This window comes from Phyllopteryx taeniolatus, chromosome 7 (genome assembly GCF_024500385.1).
Source record: "Phyllopteryx taeniolatus isolate TA_2022b chromosome 7, UOR_Ptae_1.2, whole genome shotgun sequence".
Taxonomy (NCBI): domain Eukaryota; kingdom Metazoa; phylum Chordata; class Actinopteri; order Syngnathiformes; family Syngnathidae; genus Phyllopteryx; species Phyllopteryx taeniolatus.
The window spans coordinates 387,091-404,458 of NC_084508.1; the positions used below are offsets into that span (position 1 = coordinate 387,091).

The window sequence follows — 17,368 nt, forward strand, 5'->3', positions numbered from 1 at the left end:
TGGAATGTGAATCCATTCAAAATAAAACAGAACTATTAAAGTATTGACTATACAAATGCCTCAATTTGCTTTGCTCTGTATTGTCGGCAGCATAAGCTTAAAAATATAGTTTTAATTAAATTAAATACAATTTGTCTAAATTGATCAACCATATACAAAATAATTTAATGTAAACTGTATCAACTATTTTAAATTCTATGATTAATCTCGAATTACTTGAAAAAACCTGCACTCTTTGATGTTTGCTTGAAAATTGCTTCACAGTACAATCCTGAAAGACCAATAGGGTCCACCTCCTTCCTTTCAGCACTGAATCTAGGGGGAAACAATCAGAAAAAAATAATAAGTTATTCTCAAAGCTAAACTCGAAAAGTCGTTTTGCATAGTGCGGAATACGGATTAGCACCTTCTCATGACTCCTTTTCCCCATTAATCATCACAAATGTATGTGCTTTAAATGTGTAGTACACTGATCCAATTTTCAACCAGCAGTTATTAAATTTTCCACTAAGTTGTACACTTGGGGCGGCATACAGCATCAAAGTCTTATCCCAGTTCAGGCCCCTTCATCAAGCCACCCCTTCTTACATAACTCTATCCGGTCTGTTGGCACTTGCCTTCAAAATAAAAGTGAAAGTTAGTAACTTGGAGATTCCCCACTTTACTTTATCCACTCCCAATGGCAAAGCAATCTTCTATCACAAATTTAATTTAATTCCTGTAATAAGTCTAATTTGCTGTATTAACCTCATGCTTTTAAGTTGATAACTAACGTGGGACCCCTCCTTGAGCCGTCACCTTATCGTGGTGGAGGGGTTTGTGTGTCCTAATGATCCTAGGAGCTAAGTTGTCTGGGGCTTCACGCCCCAGACAGTGGGGATGGGGCGCTGCTGACCTCGACTCAGGACGTTGTGAGCCGGTGGGGAGAATACTTCGAAGACCTCCTCAATTCCACAGACATGCCTTCCCATGAGGGAGCAGAGTCTGGGTTCTCTGAGGCGGGCTCTACTATCTCTGGGGTTGAGGTCACCGAGGTGGTTAAAAAGCTTCTCGGTGGCAAGGCCCCGGGGGTGGATGAGATTCGCCCGGAGTTCCTCAAAGCTCTGGATGTTGTAGGGCTGTCCTGGTTGACACGCCTCTGCAACATCGCATGGACATCGGGGACAGTGCCTCTGGATTGGCAGACTGGGGTGGTGGTCCCCCTTTTTAAGAAGGGGGGCCGGAGGGTGTGTTCCAACTACAGGGGATCACACTCCTCAGTCTCCCTGGTAAGGTCTATTCAGGAGTGCTGGAGAGGAGGGTCCATCGGGAAGTTGAATCTCAGATTCAGGAGGAGCAGTGTGGTTTTCGTCCTGGCTGTGGAACAATGGACCAGCTCTACACTCTTAGCAGGGTCCTCGAGGGTGCATGGGAGTTCGCCCAACCAGTCTACATGTGTTTTGTGGACTTGGAGAAGGTGTTCGACCGTGTCCCTCTGAGTGTCCTGTGGGGGGTGCTTCGGGAGTATGGGGTACCGAGCCCCCTGATAAGGGCTATTCGGTCCCTGTACGACCGGAGTCAGAGTTTGGACCGCATATCCGGCAGTAAGTCGGACTCGTTTCCGGCGAGGGTTGGACTCCGCCCAGGCTGCCCTTTGTCACCGATTCTGTTCATAACTTTTATGGACAGAATTTCTAGGCGCAGCCGAGGCGTAGAGGGGGTCCGGTTTGGTGGCCTCAGTATTACATCTCTTCTTTTTGCAGATGATGTAGTTCTGTTGGCTTCATCAAGCCGTGACCTCCAACTCTCACTGGAGCAGTTCGCAGCTGAGTGTGAAGCGGCTGGGATGAGAATCAGCACCTCCAAATCTGAGACCATGGTCCTCAGTCGGAAAAGGGTGGCGTTCCCTCTCCAGGTCGGGGATGAGATGGAGTTCAAGTGGAGGAGTTCAAGTGGAGGAGTTCAAGTATCTTGGGGTCTTGTTCACGAGTGAGGGACGAATGGAACGGGAGATCGACAGGCGGATCGGTGCAGCGTCTGCAGTGATGCGGACTTTGTATCGATCCGTTGTGGTAAAGAAGGAGCTAACCCGGAAGGCGAAGGTCTCTATTTACCGGTCCTACCCTACGTTCCTACCCTCACCTATGGTCATGAGCTGTGGGTCGTGACTGAAAGAACAAGATGCCGGATACAAGCGACCGAAATGAGTTTCCTCCGCAGGGTGTCCGGGCTCTCCCTTAGAGATAGGATGAGAAGCTCGGTCATCCGGGAGGATCCCAGAGTAGAGCCGCTGCTCCTCCACATCGAGAGGAGCCAGATGAGGTGGCTGGGGCATCTGATTCGTATGCCTCCCGGACGCCTCCCTGGTAAGGTGTTCCGGGCACGTACCACTGGGAGGAGACCCCGGGGATGACCCAGGACACGGTGGAGAGACTACATCCTACGGCTGGCCCGGGAATGCCTCGGGATCCCCACAGAAGAGCTGGATGAAGTGGCTGGGGAGAGGGAAGTCTGGGCGTCCCTGCTAAAGTTACTGCCCCCGTGACCCGACCTCAGATAAGCGCTAGAAAATGGATGGATGGATGGATGGACTAACGTGGGAGCTTAACCAGAGATAACTTTGTTCATTCGTTGAGGGATCTATCGCTTCCCTGCAAGCCCTCCTGGTGTGCGCTTGTCTCTCATTACGCACGTCGACTCGTTGACGCCGTTTCTAACCATACGGCTGTTATAAGTAAGTAACACAGTGCTCACACAATTACACCCAAGAACATAACGCCCTGAAGCCAAGCGACAACAACACTCTGTATTACAAGCCCAGCACTTTCTTGATTTAGAGCTTATCTCTCGGCTAGGACGCACCGTATAATTCATGGTAATGTGACTTCAGAGTATTATAATGTCACTTGCGGAGACCCGCAGGGATCGGTACTCGGCCCCCCATTATTCAGGTAACAGTCACACACACAGCGGCCGCCAGGCATACAAAAACGCGAATCAAAACCTCACCTCGTTAAGCCGTCAGAGCAGACCAAAACGCTGTGTTCTGATGCCAAGTTTGTGGTAGTTTTTATTGGTCTGATGTGTGATGCTGATAAGCGACCGGTCTAGCTCCCAATAATCTTGAGCAGGAACAATGAGGGTCAGGACATGTTGCATTGTATTCAAAGTGGTATATTGCAATGTTGTGTCAAGCAGCTGCTTACGGGTCAAATTCAAAGTGGCAGTTCTGTTTTTTCCCCGACATCAGTTTATTAGGGCACTAAATATTTGGGCGTATACGATGCAGAATTCTGGGTGGACCTGGGAGTGTTCCTTGAACTTGACCAAATATGGTGAACAGTGTCGCATCTGAGCGCCTCTGCCTACTCAATCCCTCTGTGTCAACACGGCCAGCTTGGCACCATCCTGACTGGCGAGTCTGGGTTAATCTGTAACTGCAAAGCGTCAAAATGGTGGAGGGATGGTATTTCTAGCTAGAAACTTTGACCTGTAGGACAAAAAAAGGGGGTGCTTGCTTGTGCATCGTTCCATTTACTAGCTTCATAACAAAATTCCAGCTTAAATTAAACCTTTCCACTTGGGCCAAACACTGGTGTTTGTGATGAGTGAAACGGAAAAAAGAGGACAATTGAGGTTTACACACATGCACACATACACACAAACATACACACACACACGATATTATGATATGAAGATGTCGATACGCGATGTCAATTTTTATTTCCGGTAGAAAATTTAACTGGTATTGGTAAAATGTTCTTTAAATAGTAACGTAGTGGGTGATTTGTGAAGGGGGTATTGAAATATTTACTTACAAGGTGCGGTCTCCTGGGGTAGCTCGCGAGGTCCTCCATAGCCGAAGTCACCAGCAGTCCGAATGACTTTGATAGCTCACACTTTTCTTTTGTAAATGTTATACAAAATGAATGCCTTCCAGTGATCCATTCCCTCGCTTTTGAACCGGCCCATTTTGGGAAGCCAAGACAGCCATCCAATGGCCTTGTTTCCCTGCTGTCTAGTTAGCTACGTTGTGACCATTCATAAAGGTTGCTCGGCCCACTAGTTTGAAAGCAGGCGAGGGCTCATACCAACAACCGGCCTCTCTCTCCCCGCATTAAAAATGTAATCCTGTGAAATAATCAACATTTTTATTCAATGTACCTGTGATGTGATTGCAATTTTGTCAGTAAGTGTGCCGCATTGCAGGTAAAAACAAGTTGTATCCTGAATATGTAACACCGGTACATGTATTAAGTTAGTTCCCAAGCCGGGGTGTAGTGCAGCACCATCACACACTACATTCACAATAATAAACTATACTTCTAATGCAATATTGTTAAATTAAAACCTCTTGAAAGTGGGGATTACAACTGAGTATTATTATCCTTGCATGAGCAGAACCTTTGATACAGCTCTTGTAATCATGTGTAAGTGCTCATGATGTTATGGCCAGTCAGTCGATGTACAGAATGATTAAACATTATAATAATGTTTGTGAATTATAAATACTTGTAATATTTTTATTACAAATTATAAATCTGATTCTTGAGAATTATGTGTGAAGCCCCCCATTTATTTTCATCTGGGTACTAATTGTTGCACTTTTTTTTTTTTTTTTGCAGGGACTGGATTAAACAATCTCTTTTGGTATTCTGAACTGTCGTCTTCTATCATCTCAGCCAGAAATAGAAAAAAGGAAACAATTTTACTACTTGGACTATATTCAAATTCACAGCAAAAAAATAGTTTAGAGTTATGGCTATGTGGAGGCAACATCTAAGGAATGGACGTCTCCTACTTCAGCCTTCTTATACATGCAGCAAGAAAATGCGATATATAGGTTTAGAGCATCACGCAGGCAGTGGCAAATTGTGGTCCTTTCTATGGCTGCTAATACTGCTAATCCACATGTGTGCCGTGGAGGCTGAGAAACTTGATGAAAATGACCCAGTGGTTTCGACCACCAATGGCAAGCTTCGTGGAATCAAGAAGGAGTTGAACAATGAGATCTTGGGCCCTGTTATACAGTTTCTTGGTGTCCCATTTGCTGCCCCACCCACAGGCGAGCACCGCTTTCAGCCCCCTGAGCCTTCAGTGCCATGGCCGGATATCCGCAATGCAACACACTTTGCCCCAGTGTGCCCCCAGAACATTGTGGAGGGCCGCCTTCCTGATGTGATGCTGCCAGTGTGGTTCACCAACAGCATTGAAGTGGTATCTGCATATCTCCAGGACCAGAGTGAGGACTGCCTCTACCTTAACATCTATGTGCCCACAGAAGATGGTGAGTGGTAATCAATGGGCTGAGGGAAAAATGGTTGGAGGCATAGTGGAGCGTGTCAGTAAAATGAATCTGCAACTTAATTAAGAGTTCAGAGTCAATGTGTTATTGTATGTGTGTGAGAGTCCAATTTTGTTTCTGTGTCTGTCTCTCAGTAGATCGCATGAACTTGAGCATGTTTAATAAGCATGTATTTAGTATATAACTGTGTGAGTGGAAGAAACATTAATTCAAATTTATTTTTCCTTCACCATCTCTGCCTCACTTTTCCATTGTCAACAACTTGCTTTATTCTGTTGCAATATTTTACAGTTATACTTAGCAGATTATGTTCGCATTGTATGCCAGTTTTTGGCAGTTTATAGGGGGTGATAAACTTTGCTTTGCTGATAAGACGTCACACGTTTTAATATTAACTGTCACTGTCAATACAGTATAAAATGAAATTAATCGGAAGTACAATAATACAGTTACCACATTTAACACTGTGCCTTTTTGACAAGCACATGGCAATTAGCAGCTGGCGTGAGAAGCTGACGTAACTGTCTAAATATTAGTGCTTCTTGTCAAACACAGTCTGTCGACTTCAGAGTTTAAAGAAATTGAAGAGCTGAATTCAAAAAATTTTTCCAAATGGCTACAAAAACTGGAATTAGAAACCTACTAAAATTAAACCAGCCTACTTAAAGAACCAACATTTCTGCTCAGTCATCCACATGGCTACAGACAATGATCAGATAATGAATGGGCATGGCACTGAAACATAGCAATGCTAGGCAAAAGTACACTGCCAAAGCTTTTCTGCTTAAAATATTTCTGCACACTTCAAAGTAACTTCCAATGGACATTGTTTTTCCACTCTTCTAGAATTCTTAAAAAGAACTCTTGATTGTGATGACGTTTGGTTTATATGATCTCTTTCGATGTAAGTAACGAAACAATAAGATACAATTTTCGAAAATCATTTCCAGGTTTATACATTTTTACGAAACATTATTTTAACATTGGTCGTCATCGTTGTTTGCGTCGCTGGGTAGTGACGTCAAAAGATGGTATGCCCAGTTTTGCCGGTGTTTATAGCATTGGCTACAGTAGCAGCCGCAGCAGCGATGACAGCTGTTCAGCGTTTTCAGTTGGAGCCAGCGTGTGATTAAAGACATGAGGAGAGAGAGGAATTAACCTCCAGTGAAAATGGAGATGAGAATGACAGGTGTGAAGAAGCTCAAGTTGGTAATTTTTTGGTGGCGTCTTAGCTGCTGCTAGGCAAAGCCTACTGAGAAAGAGAGCATGCTGTAGTAGAAAGATCTCCTTTCATTTTCGCTGTTGACTGTGTTCACTGGAGTCATCAGGTAAAATAAACCTTCACTATCTCCGTCAAAAACGATGTCACGTTTAACAGAGTAATTGTGGTCCGTGTTTTGACGAGTGTCCATCAATCAGCTTGCCATTCATTCATTGTATAGCTAGATCGCAAATTGGACATGCACAGCTCTAAGTGGATACTGTGGTGAACAATGTACACTTAGTACTTTACCATATTTATGAAACCATAAAAAGATAGTGTAATAGTTAAGGAAGAAGTAGATTTCTAAAGAGAGGACTTGGGTGAGATTAAAAGCAAGAGTGTTAGTCTCGCTGACATCATTTGAACATGCGCTGGGTACACAAGCTTTGCTTTTTCATCCACCGGCACATTATAGATTCTGAATAGTTAAGTTAGTTAGTTATAGTTAAGTTTTGATGTAAAGCAAAGCAAATGTATGACTGTGTGTGACAGTGTGTTTCATACACAAGGTAACTCAATGTGCTTTACGCGATTAAAAGCATTTAAAAAATTTACAAAAAACATAAAAACAGGTGACATACATTGAAAATAAAAATAAACAAAATAAAAACGTAGCACGGTGGTCGACTGGTGAGCACATCTGCCTCACAGTTCTGAAGACCGGGTTCAAATCCAGCCTCGCCTGGGTGGAGTTTACACGTTATCCCCGTGCCTTTGTGGGTTTTCTCCAGGTCCTCTAGTTTCCTCCCACATCCCAAAAACATGCATGGTAGGTTGATTGAAAGCTCTAATGTGAGTGTGAATGATTATTTGTTTAAAGGTGCCCTGCGATTGGCTGGCGACCAGTTCAGTGTGTACCCCGCCTCTCACCCAGAGTCAGCTGGGTGAGGCTCCAGCACTGGTCATTATCCCTAGTGAGGATAAGTGGTACGGAAAATGAATTCATGAATGAATAAAACAGTGTACAGTGCAAGAAAGATCATTTAAAAGTGGAAATGCTCTAAAAAGCATGAGAATAAAGAGGAGTTTTTAACCTGGGCTTAAAAACATTCACATTTGGGGCCTGATGTCACTTCTGTTAGCAACTTATTCCATTTGTGTGCAGCATAACAGCTAAATACTGCTTCACCATGTTTCCTTTGGACTCTGGTCCACTATCTGACCTGAGTTTGTAGATCTCAGAGCACGACTGGATTTATATTCCATGAGTATTTCTTTCATGTATTCAGGACCTAAACCATTCAGTGATTTATAGACCAGTAGCAGAAATCCTTTCAAAAGGTGACTGGGAGCCAGTGTAGAGACTTTAGAATTGATGTAATATGTTCTGACCTCTTTGTTCTGGTCAGAACCTGAGCTGCAGCACTCTGAATGAACTGCAGCTGTTAAATGCTCTTTTGGGGAAGTCAGGTAAGAAGACCATTACAGTAGTCAAGTCTACTTGAGATAAAAGCATGGATGAGCTTCCACTGGTCTGCTTGGCACATGCAAGTCTTCACTCTAGATATGTTCTTCAGCTGGTAGACGGCTGTTTTAGAAATTGCAAATAAGCACAGCAAGGTTTCAGACATTAAAGAGAGTGACTCCAGGTATTTACAAAGAGTAATCCTCTTCTTTACTGAAGTTTTGTTGTGGTTTTAAGACAATGACACAACACCTCAATAGAACTGTAGTTATCTGGAGACACTGCTAGATATAACTGTGTGTCATCTGCATAGCTATGCATCAAAATTAAAGAATGAGAAATTGAAGAATTTGACCCAAGGGTACCACATACAGGCTGAACAGGAGGGGTCCAAGAACTGACCCTTGAGGGACCCCATAGGTCATTGCCATTCGTTGAGATTGAACACTTTCAATGGTTAGAAAGTAACTCCTTTCCTCCAGGTAGGACCTTAACCATTTAAGGACTGTTACATGTAGTCCTACCCACGTTTCCAACCTGTTCAACAGTATATTATAATCTACTGTATCAAAAGCTGAGAACCAACAAGACCAGAATTGACACCTTCCCTAAATTAGTATTCAACCTTATATCACCTAGCACTTTGATAAGAGCTGATGGTGATGAGTTTGGAAACCTGATTGAAATTTGTCAAAAAGTCCATCTAAGTTCAAGAAATTGCTGAGTTGATTAAAAATAACTTTCGAGACAATCTTCTGTATGAAGGAGAGGTTTGAGATGGGTCCATAGCTTGCTAACATGGAAGCGTCTAGCCATCCATTTTCAACATCGCTTATCCTGGTTAGGGTCGCGGGGCTCCGGAGCCAGCGACTTCGGGGGAAAGGCGGACTACACCCTGAACTGGTCGCCAGTCAGCCGCAGGGCACATATAGACACCGACAACCATTCACACTCACACTCACATTCACACCGTTACTAAGTGGGAACTGAAGCCACGCTGACAGCACCAAAGTCAGGCGAGTCTACCACTCCACCATCATTGACTGGAAGCGTCTAGTGTTCTATTTTTTAGAAGAGGCTTAATGCCAGCTATAAGAGCTTGCCTGACTGAAGTGAGCAATTGATTATTTTGTGCAAATCAGCTAGCACAGATTTCACAATAGTTTTGAAAAAGTCAGATGGTATTGAGTCGAGTCAGCTCGTTGATGGTTTCAGTTGCCGAACCGCTTTTGCAACATTTTTTTCGTTAACTGGATCAAATTCTGACATGGTAATAGAGATTTCCTGGGTGGCTTCAGATGTAGCATCAATTTATTATTGTGCTGATATTTAACCTGATGGATTGTATTTTTTCACTAAAATAACAAGCACATTCATTGGATTTATCTGCAGTGAAGACTTCTGGAGCTATCTAATTAGGGGGTTAGTGAGCCTGTACATATAGAAGACAAACAACCATTCGCACTCACATTCACACCTACGGGCAATTTAGAATGTTCAATTAACCTACCATGCATGTTTTTGGGATGTGGGAGGAAATCAGAGTACCCGGAGAAAACCCACGCAGGCACGGGGAGAACATGTGATATTTAAGTTTTTCTTTTTTAATAAATCTGCAAAGTTTTCAACAATTCCATCTTTTTCTGACAATATGGGGTGCTGTGTGTACATTGAGGAAAAACAGGTTAGCAAATGGCTCCAATATAACAAAGAGTGAAAAATTTAAGGGGGTCTGAATACTTTCCATACCCACTGTATTTATGTATAGATGTGTATATACTGTATATGTGTGCAAATATATATATATATATTTCTGTAGATAGATAGGTAGATAGATAGATGATAGGTAGATAGATAGATATAGATAGATAGAGACTCGACGTGGCGGCGCTATTAAAACCAGAAAATTTATTTTCAATGTGAGGGAAAGCTTCTGTGCATTTAGCTAAGCTGTTGATGGGTTTGCGAAAGCCATTAGTTTGGCAGAGGGCAACAATGTTTTTTGTTTTTTTTAATTCATTGCAATGGATGACGGTTTACAATACAAGTGTGCAATACAAATTTCAACATTTAACTAATGTACGTAACTGTTGTTTTTATTTTTTCTCTTTGTTTTTAAATGTTTTTAAGCAGCTTTTTATTTTCTATTCATTTCTAAGATGTTCTTAATCATGTAAAGCACATTATGTTACCGTATGTATGAAATTTGCTGTATAACTAAATTTGCTTTGCTTTTTAAGATAAGAGATGGCAGCAATGTAAGGTGACAAACAGCAACCATTATATGTCATCAGTCCCAGAATGCTTTGCACACACAAAAATGGTGGCCACAAACAAAAACTACTTTTATAACTTAAAGGAATAATTTATCAATATGTAACACTGTATTTCAAAAGTAGAGGTCAGTGGTTGTATTTTAGGAAGTATTTGTCTTGACAATCAGGATTCGCTTTGAGTGTTCCCACCATTTTTCTTTCGGGAAAATACAATAAAAGGCATAAATCCAAACACAGACAGTGAATCATTTGAAATGAGGTATAGTTAGATACGTTGGGAGCTTGTACATGTATGATATGCTGACTCTGTACACTTTCATTCCAATATGCCACTGCCACCTAGAGGTTATGAGAAAGCTGTACATTTTCAGTCTAATATGCCACCGCCACCTAGAGGTTATGAAAAATCTCTACACTTTCATTCTAACAGGCCACCACCACCACCTCGAGGATATGAAAAATCTGTACACTTTCATTCTAACATGCCACCGCCACCTAGATGTTATGAAAAAGGTGTAGGCTACACTTTCATTCCAATATGACAATTTCAAAGTATGAGCAAGTAAATAAAAAAAGTATTACGTGTTCAAATATAGTGCTTAACTTCAGAATAATTTTTTTGAAAAAAACTAACAAAATACAGATAATACTTCGTTTTGATCATATGCTGTAGAAGCAAAATCATGCATTGTAAAAATGCATTATACATATGTAGAAGGGTTTTCCAGAATTTTTAGGTCAACTTTGGGGGTGCGAAATTACGGTACTTTGAAATTACTTCAAATCAGTTGTTAGAACTTTAGAACTACAATCACCACTGTACTGTAACCAAACTTTAGAGCGTCTATCCATTGTGGAATTTTGACAAAAAAATAGAATGACTCCAAAAATCCTGGCTCCTAAAGCATGAGCGTAACCACTGCCAACGAGCTCTTCCACCATTCACTTCTCTGAAATATTTGGCCACCTGCATGGTCGCCGACAGGGGCAAATGTGCTGCAAACGGCCATATGAAAAATTCAATAAAATTAAAAAACGCTGCACTACCAGAGAACAACAGCAAAAGAAAAATGCTGCAGGATAAAAATGCTGCAATCACAGAAAACAACAGCAAAAGAAAAATGCTGCAAACACAACAAAATACACACAAATCCCAAAAGAGAAATGCTGCAATGTCACGCCACACTACGGAAATCTTGGGAGGTCAAAGTCATCAGCGCGTTCCACGTGTGTGGACGGCAAGAAAACAAAAGACAGAGGATGCTGGCACATTGTGCTGCATATAGTTAAACGGGGTACAATTATGACAAGGGAACTGGGAGTCCGTTTCATATTCATCCATTACCCATACTGCTTATCCTCACTCGGGTCACGGGCGTGCCAGAGCCTCTCTCATCTATCTTTGGGCAAGAGGTGGGGTACACCCTGAACTGGACAGCAGCCAATCACACAGCACATATAAACAAACAACCATTCACACTCGCCTTCACACCTAAGGGCAATTTAGAGTTTTCAATGAACCTACCGTGCATCTGTTTGGGATGTGGGAGGAAACCGGAGCCCACGCAGGCACAGGGAGAACAAGCAAACTCCACACAGGCGAGGCTGGATTTGAACCAGTCGTCCACCGTGCCACTGTATGTGAAATGGACATTTCTTTTTATCAAATGTTGCGTATTAATGGCATACGCTTTGGTGTTGAAAAAAAACAGTAACCCTCATGAAAATCGGTTGAGAAATGAGCATGTTACAACTAATTTCAGTTTCCACGCATTGCCTTCTAAACGAAGGACGACCTCCCCAACATGGCTGCCACGTAAGCAGGTGGGTTAGTCGGGCTGCTACAGGGTGCTGGTGTATCTAAGCATCTATAAGAGGCACCCCCTGGTCTCGCAGGACTGGTCCGCCCCGGATTTCGCGCCCCTTAGTGGCCTGGCAGACTTCCATTGTGTAGCATGAATGTGCAGCATTTTTTTCTCTTGCAGTTGTTTTGGGATTTGTGTGGTTTTTTTTTGTGTCTGCAGTATTTTTCCTTTGCTCTTGTTTTCTGCGATTGTAGCATTTCTTTCGCTGTTTTATGTGCTTGTGTGTTTTTTGTCATTCCTGCATTTGCAGCATATGGCTGTTAGCAGCGCATTTGCCCGTCGGGCACTGTACTCCTGTACCACCTTCCTACAGTTTATATGTACTCAAGGCTTTTGCCCTGTAGCCTGATGAGATGGTCTTTTTAATTTATTTTTCATATTACAATTTCACTTAATTGGAAAATGTGTGTGTGTGTATGTGTCTGCATGCCAACACCTCTGCATTTTGTGTCCAGGGATCCACGTTATTTTTTAGTCTTCTATTCATTTTACAGTCAAAAGAATATCCAAGGAATGTGCAAGAAAACCTGGCAAGAAAATATGTAGGAAAGGAGGTATGTATTATATGCACAACAATATAGAAAGAAAGAAAGAAAGAAAGAAAGGTGTGGTACAGCAAAGCTTTTTGTTATCATCCCTATGTGCACAATGGTAGAATGTATGATTATTGAAAGTATTTTACTTTTAAAAGCATATTGGTATTTGTGTTGGTGGGGCACACTCAGTACAGAACGCAAAGTCAAACCTTGAATCTTGGTCAGAGTGAGTGAGTGGTTTCAAACAGATGTTCGACTGAAATGGGAAGTCATGTTGCATTTTGTGTCAAAGTAAATGTATTAGACCAAATGTTATGAAAATGAGAAGGGTCCATCCACTTCATCATGAAGTGCTTTAATGCGGACTCTTTCAATTTCAGTGACCTCTCAACATAATGCCCAACACCTGAAGTCGTATTACTGGCTTTCCCGGAGTCAAGAATTAATCAAAAATAACATTCAACTAAAATGTTGTGGTTTCAAGTGAAGAAATCCAAGTAAATAACTATTTACTATTAATTTATATCTTTATCAATACATAATTAGGGATGGAGCAGGCGGCACGGTGTCTGACTGGTTAGAGCGTCAGCCTCACAGTTCTGAGGACCCGGGTTCAATCCCTGGCCCCGCCTGTGTGGAGTTTGCATGTTCTCCCCGTGCCTGCGTGGGTTTTCTCCGGGCACTCCGGTTTCCTCCCACATCCCAAAAACATGCATTAATTGGAGACTCTAAATTGCCCGTAGGCATGACTGTGAGTGCGAATGGTTGTTGGTTTCTATGTGCCCTGCAATTGGCTGGCAACCAGTTCAGGGTGTACCCCGCCTCCTGCCCGATGACAGCTGGGATAGGCTCCAGCACGCCCGCGACCCTAGTGAGGAGAAGCGGCTCAGAAAATGGATGGATGGATGGATGGATGGAGCGGTTTGGACTGCATGCGTCCTGTTCGGTCCGGCACGAGCAACTCTTATTTTTAATTAATTTATTTATTTTTTAAGTTAATTAATTTATTTAGTTAGTTATTTCTCACTTACTATTGAGACGAAGTGTACAGTAGCGCGAATCAGAGGTGATACGTACGTGCTACATTTACTGTTACATTTGCTCAAGTAACATTTTGGATAAATTGTACTTGTAGAGTAGTTTTAATGAAACATGCTTCTTAGTTTTACTCGAGTATTTATGTCAGGAAGAAACGGTCCTTTTACTAATAATCTACATGCTGCTTGCTACTTTCATTTATCAATAATTGCGATCTATTTTTAGTCTTTCATTTTCAACTTCCGCATTGGGTGCCGTTGCTCCAATCCACCATGATTACCACAGTGATGTTTGACTCAAGTTCACCAATCAAATGACACAAGAAAGTCACTATGCGACAGGCAGGGTACACCCTGAACTGGTCGCCAGCCAATCGCAGGGCATATATACTGTAGACAAACAATCATTCGCACACACATTCACACTTACGGGCAATTTAGAGTCTTCAATTAACTTGCCATGCTTGTTTTGGGGGTGTGGGAGGAAACCGGAGTACCCGGAAAAAACCCACGCAGGGGAGAATATGCAAACTCCACACAGGCGAGGCCGGATTTGTATTATTTGTAGTATTCAATCAGACTAATAATAAATAATAATAATACTAAATAATAAAAAGTATAAATACTGAAATCTTGTCACTCAGTGTGAAATCTGGGCTTGCTGGTATATTTGTAGGGCGCTATGATTTATTTTGTTGTATCAATTGCAACAGATGGATACAGAGCTTTATTGTACCTTTTGCCATCCAATGGAAGAGCATTTAATTGTTCTGCCTGTCACTAAACGGCGTTGTCATAGAGAGACATACAAAGATATATTTCTGATTAATGAAAAAATATTGCAATCATAATAATACTTTCATGAGAGACAACGTAACGAACCGAAAACCGTCAATACTAAACTGAGATATGAACCGAACCGTGGATTTTGTGAACCGATCCACCCTTAATAACAATGGGCTTTACTATTTTATTTTATTTTTTTCCGATTTTTACAAAACAGAAAATTTGAAAATTTACAGGTAATAATATGTATATCTTAGCTTTACACGTTTTATTTTGGTTAAATAACATATGCTGAATTGGGACGACACTTGATTATCGCCATGTCATCACCCCTTGCCCCCTGCTGGCTATGTCGTAGGCAGACGCAACAATTGTTGACATTTCCAAGATGCCATCTTCTGTCAAATAAATGTTACAATGATAAATTGTGCTTTAAATTTGTCTGCAGTTTATGCAGTTCCTAAAGGTGACTGGTATTTTGAAATGGTTTTTAATAAATGTTTCCTACCACATGGTATGTGCATACATTTATATATTTCATCTTTATCTACTCCAAAAACACATTTTTACAGAGCAAACACATTTTGACAAACTGACTTTATGGCCTAATGTCGAGAAATAAATTTCACTAACAGCAACCATCTCTAAACACACACCAAACATTTGTAAATAAAAAAAAAAAAAGGAGGAAATATCTCAAACAGAATAGAATCGACTAGAATAGACTAGAATAGAATAGTATAGAATAGAATACAACTTTATTGTCACTGTCACGGGAACTCCCATGCACCCTCCAGGACGCTGCTAAGGGTGTAGAGCTGGTCCACTGTTTCATGGCCAGGACGAAAACCACACTCCTCCTCTTGAATCTGAGATTCGACTTTCAGATGGACCCTCCTTTCCAGCTACCCCAAATACCAGGGAGGCTGAGGAGTGTGATCCCCTTGTAGATGGAACACACCCTCCGGTTTCTCCTCTTAAAAAGGGGGACCACCACCCCTTTTTGCTAATCCAGTGGCACTGTCCTCGATGTCCACGCAATGTTGCAGAAACATGACAACCAGGACAGCCCTCCAACATCCAAAGCCTTTAGGAACTCCCCGCAGATCTCATCCAGGGGCCCTGCCACCAAGGACCTTTTTAACCACCTCGGTGACCTCAACCTCGGATACAGGAGAGCCCAGAGTCCTCAGACTGTCCTTCTTCATAGGAAGGCATGTCTGTAGAATTGAGGAGGTCTTTGAAGTATTCCACCCACTGACTCATAACGTCCCGAGTTGAGGTCAGTAGTGCCCCATCCCCAATATACAGTGTTGATGGTGCACTGCTTCCCCCTCCTGAGACGCCGGATGGTAGACCAGAATTTCCTCAAAGCTGTCCGGAAGCCGTTCTCCATGGCCTCCCCAAACTCCTCCCACACAGCTTTTGCTTCAACGACCACCAAAGGTCTGTTCCGCTTGGCTAGTTGGTTGTTTTGGCAAATCGTTTTTCAACAGAATAAGTAAGGAAGCAATCTTGTCTTTGTGGGTTTTTATTACAAGAAAGAGAGAACTCTTTGCAAAGAAAGGAAAAGGTAAAAAGAAATACACCCCTCATTCCCACATCATTCTCACACAATTATCTTTGTCCAGTTGCACTCAAACTTATCTTTATGGGAAGTAAGAAAGAAGAAGCAAGTATTAATCACATATGAAAGCCAAATTACTAAACAGTATTACATACTAAGTACCTAAAAGTTACTAAATATGACTAAACACTAAGTAACCAAAAACGGTAAAATAGTATGGAGCAATCAAAACAATATAACACTACAATATGTATTAACAAAACAATACCACAATCATCCAGAAATTCAGACCTTAGGTTTAAGAAAATCCTTCATAAGTGGGTTGTAAGTCAGCCATGCAATAAAGTTAGACTGAGGAATATGAGTCATGGTCATCAGTCATGTTGTTGTTCTCATCCGAGCAGTCGGTTTGAGGGAAAAGGTCAGAACAACGTCGGTTATTAGCAGGAGACGTCAGTGGGCCATCAGAGGTCACTCGTGAGTAGTGGACAAACGCTGTGCCAACCATGTGAGAAACTAAAGAGTTCACCAAAGGGACCAGGCAACAGGACATGACAAAGAGAACAAGCAAAGCAACACAGACCATAAGTGCAAAGCGGTACAGCCAAGCCTTCCATCCAAGTCCAGTGAACCAGCTCGAATCGAGCATCTCCTCGTAGGCAATGACATCGCGGAGTATAGTGAGATTTTTAATGCCACTGGCTATAACGTCTGTATCGCCAGCAGTCAGGCATGTATGTGCAGCAGGTTTGGTTCAAGAGGGTGCAAACATTGCCGTGAGAAGCCAATAGCAGATCAAGTGTAATGCAATTTTGGAGGGCTACTTCACGAATTGCATTAGTTTCCGCACGTGAAGCCTCAAGAATGGTCAGGGCAGTGTTAACAAAACTAGAAAAGCGATAACTTAAGAGTTTCATATTGAAACATCAACTTGCCCATCTCAATTTGAGGAAAGAGAGAGTACAATACCTTGGTACCTGTTCTCCACACCTGGATCGTGTTCTTTAAATTGGGCCTGTCTGCGATGACAGGAACGGGGTGTGGCAGAGATAATGTAAGAGTGGTCTGTCTAAACAATAGGGGCGCATCGAGCTGACCAATCGGGAACGAGTCTAGTGTAGACACTGTGTCCACAAAGCCAGTCTATGACCTCAAAAGGCAATGTGAACCAAGGGGACATGTTGCCAGGAGCTGCCAGCCAGGGCAGGGACTGCCAGACTTCCCTATATGTCAGCCAGGGGCTGACATATAGGGAAGGCAGGTAGTACCAAGAAAAGTTTGGAAATTATACAGAGAGGAGTTAGAGAGAGAGGTTGTACATTGAGATTGCAATAAGATTTTGGTACCT

The 17,368-nt window shown here is 42.3% G+C and overlaps 1 protein-coding gene across 4 annotated transcripts in view; it reads left to right on the top strand.

The window, feature by feature from the left end:
• nlgn1 (neuroligin 1) overlaps positions 1–17,368 on the top strand; it is a 345,371-nt gene that overhangs the window by 51,138 nt on the left and 276,865 nt on the right. For all 4 annotated transcript variants that reach the window (XM_061780578.1, XM_061780580.1, XM_061780579.1 and 1 more), the window contains one exon: positions 4,605–5,266. In XM_061780578.1, coding sequence (XP_061636562.1) covers positions 4,738–5,266 — 529 coding nt within the window. In that variant the 5' untranslated portion in view covers positions 4,605–4,737. The remainder of the gene's footprint in view (positions 1–4,604; positions 5,267–17,368) is intronic.